Genomic DNA, 8,189 nt, shown 5'->3' on the forward strand with positions numbered 1-8,189 from the left:
TCCAGCTCCTTTCTGGTGGCTTCTCTTGAGTGCAGAGAGAGCCAAGAGCTCCCAGGGGGAGGTGATGGAGACAGAGGTTAAATAAAGTTGTTTTATCTAAAATTAACCACCAATCTTTATTCAATATATTAGTAAAATTAGAAAATGCAATTCAACAACACACTGAATCATATTTTATAATACGTATCACAATCATATCACAATCATATTTTATACATATCACAATCATATTTTAATACATATCACAATCATATTTTATAATACATATCACAATCACACTTCTCTTCCAAAATTTTTCACCAAAACAAAAAATACTGTAACTAATACTCTTATTACCAACATTACCTTAAGAATTCCTCACCACAAACAACAACCTCATCAATTTTACCATCAAAATATTCAAATTTTGCAACAACAATTTAACCTTAATAACAATAATACTCATTCAATTATTACTACATACCCTAAAAAAAAAAAAAAAGTTCCACAATTAGAGTTCCACTAATTAACTCTGGTGAATGAGTGAGTGCAGAAGTCCCTGGCAGGGGTGAGGATGTCTGTGATGTCAGGAGGAGACTTTGTGAGTGGGTTTGTGGTGGGAAAAACCAGTGGGGAATTTTAAATACACAAAAACTGCCTGCACTCCAGGGGAAGGGGTGCCTGCCCTGCTCTCCTGGCCTTCCCACTGCTCACCCCCATCAGGAGGAGGTTTCCCCAGCCTAGCCTGGATTTGTGCTCACAAATCCTCCAAATTCTTGCCTGGGATGAAGGGAAACTGAGTCAAAAGGGTCCATGTTTGGGCTGCTGCTCAGAGCTGCTATCGGCTCAGAAATCTGCAAGTGAACAGGCTGCAGCTGCTTATCTGTGCTTCGTGGAGCTCTGTCACGTCAGGGTTTTCCTTGAAGCTCCAGCTGCTGCAGGCTTTGCACGAGAATGGCACCTTGTAGCCCCAAGCTGGGGTTTGCCCACTGGGCACAGGAGGCAGAGAGGAAAGCAGATTTACTGGCAGTGAGGGCAGCAAGGAAACATCAGCCCTGTTTCGTCACAGGTGAGCTGTGGATGCTCCAGGTTTGCTCCTGCTGTAAAACCCCAGAATGGTTTGGGCTGGAAGGGCCCTTAGGGATCATCTCATTCCACCCCTGGACACCTCCCACTGTGCCAGGCTGCTCCCAGCCCTGTCCAGCCTGGCCTTGGGCACTGCCAGGGGTCCAGGGGCAGCCCCAGCTGCTCTGGGAATTCTGAATCCCATCCCAGGGAAGGATTTCCCCCCAGAGTCATCAGTGCCATGTTACAAACACAGTTGTGGCAATGTTGCTCCATTAGCCAAGAGTGCAGCTCCTGAGGGAGAGCAGGAGGGTCCTCACCTGCCACTGCACAGCCTCTAGTGATGCCTCAGGTTTGGATTTTGTATTTTTCAGACTCTGTGCTGCTTTAGTGTTTGGGTCTGGGCTTCACATCAGGGGATGGTGAGCTCTGTGCACAGAGCAGGGAGACAAAACAATTCCTGCTCCAGCTGGGCACCAAGGACAAATGATCCAAATCTCAGCCCAAGAGCACAAACCCCGTGGGGTGGAGAGAGAAAAACAAGCAGGGTGGGACTGGATGGGCTGGGGCTGGAATTGGACAATGAACTGCAAGGTGCAAATGGAGCAGAACTGATCAAAGTGAGAGACCCTGTGCCCTGGTGTCCATTTTGGGCCCATTTTGGTTCATCTTGGGGGCAGCCCTGGCTGGGCTCTTGTGCTGCCCAGGGTGGGTCCATTGAGGCCTCCTAATAAATCCCTGCTTCATTAATTAACTGTCTAACCTCTGCTCTAGCTCAGCCTGCACAAGGCATCAGTGGAACTGATGGAACTGATGCATCAGGTGAAAGAAATCTTCTTCATGTGGGGCTCCTGATAAAAATCAAGAGGGTTTGCAAGAAGAGAAGCTGCAAGGGAAGAACTCACTGGAAGTCAAAGAGGTGAGGGTGGGTGCATTGCCCACGGCTTCCAGAACAAACAAGAAGTTCTAAAATTGGCTCTGGCTTTAGGAGGATGTCAGATCCCTCAGAGCAGCCCCGTGATGGAGGTGGGCTGATGCCCAAAGCCAAGAATGACTGAATTCCCCTTTCACACTGCTGAGACATGCAACTTGTGGAGAGATTCTTCAGATGAGTCTGACTTCTGTGGTTTCCTGGAGTCTGGTGTCAGGCTATAAAACCCTGCTGGGAGCAGGATGAGACCCCAGAAGCTGCTCCACCTCGAAGGGATCCACAGAAGGCTGTGATGGAGCACCTGCTGCCCCTCCTGCTGCCCCTCGTGCTGGTGATGTGCCCCCCAGTCAGCAGCTGTAAGTAGAGTGGGCTGGGGGACAGGAGAGGGTTGGGGAAGGATAAATCTCAGCCCTGTGCCCTCCAAAAACCTCATCCCCAGCGCCATCCATTGCAGATTATCCCTGGAAGTGGAGGGAGAGAGGAGAAGTCAGGATGCAGCCTGCTCCCTACGTGGCCTTTCTGCAGGGCAAGGACAACCAGTCCTGTGGAGGCTTCCTGGTGGCTCCTGCCTGGGTGATGACAGCAGCTCAGTGCCTCGAGTAAGTCCTTGCTGTGTCCTGCAGAGAGGTGTCTGCCCCTCCAGGGCCTGGGGAACAGCTCCTCTGGGGAGGGCTCACAGCTGGAGTCACCTCAGCCACCAGCTGGCTCTTTCCTGGCAGGCAGGACAGCCCTGGGGACAGGCTTGGGGACAGCCCTGAGCCCCATCTCCCTCCCCAGCCCTGGGGAGAGCCCTGAGCCCCATCTCCCTCCCAGCCCTGGGGACAGCCTTGGGGACAGCCCCGAGCCCCATCTCCCTCCCAGCCCTGGGGACAGCCTTGGGGACAGCCCTGAGCCCCATCTCCCTCCCAGCCCTGGGGACAGCCCTGAGCCCCATCTCCCTCCCCAGCCCCGAGCCCCATCTCCCTCCCAGCCCTGGGGACAAGCCTTGGGGACAGCCCTGAGCCCCATCTCCCTCCCAGCCCACCCTCAGGTATTTTCCCTGATTTTTCCCCCCTCCATGACCTGTTTTGTTTTTCCCAGGGGTCAGCAATGGGAGCTCAGGGTGGCTCCTTCCCTTGCTGGCAGGCTTTGTCCTTTCTGCCTCCAGCCTGTTTGCTGGCAGAATTATTTCCTATGAAATGTATTCCCATATTCCTGTGAATTTTCCAGCTGTTTGCAGCCCTCCAGCTGGGCTGTGGATGGGCAGGAGAGCTTTTCCAGGTGTGCCCAGCTCTGGGTGTGGCTCAGGGCTGCCAGCCCTGCCCTGTGCCTGTCACTGTGCTGTCCCTCAGGGCCAGTGCCACACCTGGGCAGCAAAAGGGAGGAGCCTGGAGGCTGAGCCTCACCTGGGACCTTGGGAGGGCCTCCTGCACACACCCAAGGTCCTTTCCAGTTCTCCTGAGGCAGCACTTTCTGCAGGGGATGTAGAGGACAGAGAAATATCCTGATTTAGAAACCCCTGGACTTCCATGGGGCTGTGGAGCCCAGAAGGAGCAGTGTTGGGCCAAATGTGCCCAGCTTGAGGTCTGGGCACTGAGATAAAGGAGCCCTTGCAGAGCTCTGGTCTGTCAGGTGGGAGCTTGCTCTGCCTCTTGGCTGGGCAGATTCCCTGGCAGAGCTCCTTGCTCCCACCATTCTTCTTAAGAAGTGCTGCTAATGGATTTTGTGCATGGGGAATTTCTGATTACACCCTGTTGTGTCCTTGGGCTGTCCTGGCCATGCCCTGAGGGACGAGCCTCAGGGTCCCCAGGTGAGACAGGGACCAGCTGGTGACACCCCTGTGCTTGATGTCACCAGGCACAAACCTCTGACTGTCATCCTGGGAGCCCAAACCCTGCAAAGGAGAGAGGAAAGCTGGCAAACCTTCCAGGTGAAGGAGTACCACTGCTACCCAGGCTACACCAGCCCCAAGAAGGGCAAGGACCTCCTTCTGCTGAAGGTAACCTGGTGGTGCAGCCTGAGCTGCAGCCCTGGGGCAGGAGGGGCCAGTGGATCCCAGGGCAAACACTCATCTCTGTGTTTTCTCCTCTCTTTCTCTCCTTTCATCTCTGTGTTTTCTGTGCCCTTGCCCAGCTGAATGGCAATGCCAGCAGCAATGGCCACGTCAGGCCCATTTCCTTGGAGAAATCCAAAATTCGGGGAGGCACCCAGTGCAGCCTGGTTGGCTGGGGTGACAGGACAGCCACTGTCACCATCATCAGCCAGAGGGACTGCCTCAGCCACTACCCAGGCCTTGCTGACAACTTGATTTGTGGCCACAGCAAATCCTCCAAGGTACCTGAAAAGGTCAGTGTGCTCAGGGAGGGGGAGGAGGGGAGGTTTGAGCTGGGGCAAAGCACTGAGAAGAGGATCCTTGTGGATCCTTGTCCTCTCCCACGGCACAGGAGCTGGGAGTCCCAGCAAGGCTTGGCCAGGGGGGGTCACCCTGAGCCTCACTGTTGGTGTGAGTGTGTTCTGGAGCTGCAGTGTTCCCCCAGCTGGGTCCCAAACAAAGCTGCCACCACCAGCCCCTTGTGGAGGCAGAGCTGCCTGGAGAAGAGGGGGCTCAGAGGTGACCTTATTGCTCTCTACAGCTCCCTGCAGGGAGGTTGGGACAGGTGGGGTCGGTCTCTTCCACCAGGCAGCACTGACAGAACCAGAGGACACAGTGGATATTGGGTATTAGGAAGAAATTTTGCACCAAAAGAATAATAAAGTACTGGAATGCTCTTCCCAGGGAGGTGGCAGAATCACCAGCTCTGGATGTGTTTAAAAAAGCCTGGACATGGCACTTGGTGCTATGGTCTAGGTGAGGTGTTAGGGCACAGGTTGGACTGGATGATCTCAGAGGTCTCTTCCAACCTCATCATTCCATGATTCTGGGATTCAGTGATTCTGGGGTTCTGTTCTCCCCACCCACTGCAAGTCCAGGCTCCTGCTGGGGAAATCCTGCCCTGAATTTGCAGCCTCCCTCCCTCCCTGCAGCTCCCATCACCCAGCACTGATCTCTCTCCTCCTCTTCACAGGAGGATGCTGGGGATCCTCTGGTCTGCAACAACAAAGCCTTTGGCATCTTCTCCTACAGGCACAACAACTGGCCTGGCTTCTACACACACATTGCTCCTTACCTCCCCTGGGTGCAGAGTGTCATGAAGTCCCTGTGACCCTGCTCCCCCTGCAGAGCTCACCCTCAGAGCCCCATCCTCACCAGCTTTCCTTTCCTTTCCCCCTGGGAACATCTGCCACTGCTCCTGTGGATGTGGCAAGGACTTCTCCATGGCCAGGCTGAGCTCTGCCCGTGCTGGGCTGGCACAGAGGAGGTGCCTTGGCTGGGTTTGTGCCCTTTGTGGCTCCAGCTCTGGAGAGGAGGCAGCAGGACAGCCCCAGGGAGGTGCCAGCAGCTGAGGGGGTGTCTGGAACCCTCGGGGAAGGCTGCACAAGGAGATCAGAGGGATGCAAAGAGCAGCCTGTCATTTGTGGCATGTCTGGGTGTCCCAAGCCCTGAGCTGCAGGATTGCCCAGGCTCCAAGGACTTCCAGTGCTTCACTACTGCTGTCCCTACCTCTGAAACCTGCTGCCTCCTTTCTCCCCTCCTCTGTAGCTCCAGTGTTGTAAGAACACATAAAACCAATAAATCTCATCAGCATTTGAAAGCCTTTTTCCTGGTGCTGTTTGGATTTCTCTGTGCCACTGGCTCCAGTCCTGACCAGCTCAGGAGAAAGCCACAGCTCCAAGAGCTGAGCCCCAAGCTGGAGGTTTCTACCCCAACCAATGGCCTCCATTTTCTGCCCTCTAAACCTCCAGAACAGATGGCCAGTCTGGATTTCAGGGCAGGGGCTCTCCTCACTCCCTCCAGGGACTTCCAAGCTGGTCCTTGGGGGATTTCCTCTCTCCCATCCTCTCCCTCCTCTCAGCTCTACCCCATCCCACCTCTGGCTGCCATTCCACACCAAAGCAGCATCTTCCTTCCCCCCAGTGCACCTCTGTCACCCCCAGTGCTCATCAAGGCACTCTGAGTCATCTTCTTAGTGAAGCTGGCAGCAAAGAGAGGAACCTCACAGTCCCACCACAGCCTGACAGTCAGGAAATATTTTATTTCTGGTTGTGGTTTTAAGACAGAAATATAAACCCCTGCCTTTTCTACAATAGAGCTTAAAAATATTGCAACCTGAGGAAATTAATCTGGAGAATTTGGCAAGAGACCCAGCAAGAGGAGCTCAAACACTTCCGTCAGATGTTTGGGATTTCATCTCCAAAAACATTTCTGGGGAGTGTTTGCCTTTCCTTGTGCTCACCTCTGCCCAAAGGTGACTTGTCAGAGGCCATCCCAACATCTGTGGCAGCACTGGATACAAAACACAAGGACAAAGATGTGAAGACTCCAAATATTTTCCAAACCTTATAATTCAAAATGTCTAAAAGTCCCCAGGTCACTCACCTGACTGAGAAAAGCTGCAGCTGAGCAGAGTTATCAGTGGTTTTTGCTGTGGGTGATGTTGCTCAAGGAAAGCACCTCTAGCACATTTCTGCTGAGTTTTCCATGCCCAGAGTGCCCTCTTTGGGTTGGCAACAGGGTGTGTTCTTCAAGGTTCTGCCTCTAAACAACTTCCAAAGTGATCCAACAAAATTCACCTCTTGCAGTTTGGAAGAAAATTCATGGCTGAGCTGAGGAAAGGCACCTCTCACCCCCAGGGTTCTTCACATCATTGATCTGCTCTGAATCAAGGGTTGCAAAGCTGACATTGAGAAGAGATTTTCTTTTTATTGAGGCTGCCAAATCCTTCCCAGAAGAATTTCCCAGTGCTCCTCCTGTGTCACCTCTTGGGGAGCTGGAGACCAAAGGCCTGAGTCACTGGGAGGGAGGATGGGAACCAGCAGAGCAGGAGAGACCTGTCTTTGGGGAGCTCCATCATTTATTTCCATGGCCAGGAGCTACAGATCCTCACCTGAGATGAAGGGAGGAGCAGCTCCAGGAGCAGCTTCAGGACAAAGAACAGCCCTGGGCAGAGCTGAGGTCCCTGACAAACCACATCCTCACCCAGCTCAGCAGCTGGGGTTACCCAGAAGCTCCACACAGCCCAAGTGTGGAGTCTTCATCACACAGTCCAGCCACAAAAACTCTTCAAAAGCCCTGAGTTCTCCACCCACAGTGGTGGAGATGGTACAAAAATTGCCTGTGGAGGCTTAACTTCCTGCTCAGGCTGCATGGCAGGAGATAAAGCAGCTCCAGGACAATTATACCAAACTGGTATCACTGGAGAGCACACAGGAAACAGCTTGGGGTGGGACAAGCCCTCACTGAGCCCAGGGCTCAGGAAGATCTTGACAGAAATGTTGTTCCAACAGCAGCTGCCATTCCCCAGGCCAAGCTGCTCCTGAGCTTCCAATCAGCTCCAGAGCCCCGTGTGGGACCAGGATAGCACAGGGGAGAAACCTGGGGTACAGGAGGGAGGCTTTCTACTCCTGCTTTATAAATTCCACATGGCATTCTACTCTTATGGTGGACAGATATTTCCCTCTCTTCCCCAGAGGGAAAAGGGAATGCTCCAAGGAAAGAGGAGGATGATGGTTGTGCAAGGACAAGGCAAATCCCAAACTCTCTCTTTGCCCCTTTGCACGTGGGATTTTTTAAAATAAGAAAAATAGGAAAATTGATTTCCTTCATGTCTGCTTTACCCATGAGCACAACCCCAAGGACCTGCTTTGGTAGGGCAGGGACATCCAGTGGCCAGGTTTGAAGTGATTTGCAGCAGTCCCTGGGCCAGCTCACCTTATCAGGACACTCCCCTGGCCCACAGCCCAGCCCTGGCAGCCCTTTCACTGAGTCCCTCCCTCTGGAGCAGGCTGGAGGCCAAAGGAATTACCCAGGCAGTGCCTCATGACACAGCCTCCCATGTTCCCAGACCTCTCCCGGCAGGTGGGCACAGGAGGAGCTGAGAGCTTCAGGCCCCAGCTGCAGAGCTGGAGGTGAGGAGGAGCTCTCTGTGCTGCTGGGAAAGCTTTTTCCAGCCTGGGCTGATGCCTCAGGTTTTAGTTTTTATATTTTTCAGATTCTATTCTATTCTATTCTATTCTATTCTATTCTGCTTTAGTGTGTGGGTCTGGGTTCATATGAGGGGATGGTGAGCTCTCTGCACAGAGCAGAGACAAAATTCCTTCTCTAGCTGGGGACCAAGGACAAATGATAAAAACCTCA

The 8,189-nt window shown here is 53.1% G+C and overlaps 1 protein-coding gene across 1 annotated transcript; it reads left to right on the forward strand.

The window, feature by feature from the left end:
• The first annotated feature begins 1,962 nt into the window (after nucleotides 1-1,962).
• Nucleotides 1,963-5,649, forward strand: LOC132339585 (granzyme E-like). The gene is made up of 5 exons (XM_059869922.1): nucleotides 1,963-2,331; nucleotides 2,430-2,574; nucleotides 3,812-3,953; nucleotides 4,088-4,300; nucleotides 5,020-5,649. The coding sequence occupies exons 1-5, from the start codon at nucleotides 2,268-2,270 to the stop codon at nucleotides 5,155-5,157; spliced, it is 702 nt and encodes a 233-aa protein (XP_059725905.1). The 5' UTR covers nucleotides 1,963-2,267; the 3' UTR covers nucleotides 5,158-5,649.
• Nucleotides 5,650-8,189: the final 2,540 nt, after the last annotated feature.

This window comes from Haemorhous mexicanus, chromosome 29 (assembly GCF_027477595.1).
Source record: "Haemorhous mexicanus isolate bHaeMex1 chromosome 29, bHaeMex1.pri, whole genome shotgun sequence".
In the NCBI taxonomy this organism is placed as follows: domain Eukaryota; kingdom Metazoa; phylum Chordata; class Aves; order Passeriformes; family Fringillidae; genus Haemorhous; species Haemorhous mexicanus.

What these genes read in the sequence shown, in the direction of transcription:
- LOC132339585 (XM_059869922.1), top strand. Translation starts at nt 2,268, where the DNA reads ATGGAGCACCTGCTGCCCCTCCTGCTGCCCCTCGTGCTGGTGATGTGC. An exon ending in ACAGCAGCTCAGTGCCTCGA is followed by an intron (nt 2,575 to 3,811) that starts GTAAGTCCTTGC and finishes TGATGTCACCAG; the next exon opens with GCACAAACCTCTGACTGTCA. An exon ending in AGGACCTCCTTCTGCTGAAG is followed by an intron (nt 3,954 to 4,087) that starts GTAACCTGGTGG and finishes GCCCTTGCCCAG; the next exon opens with CTGAATGGCAATGCCAGCAG.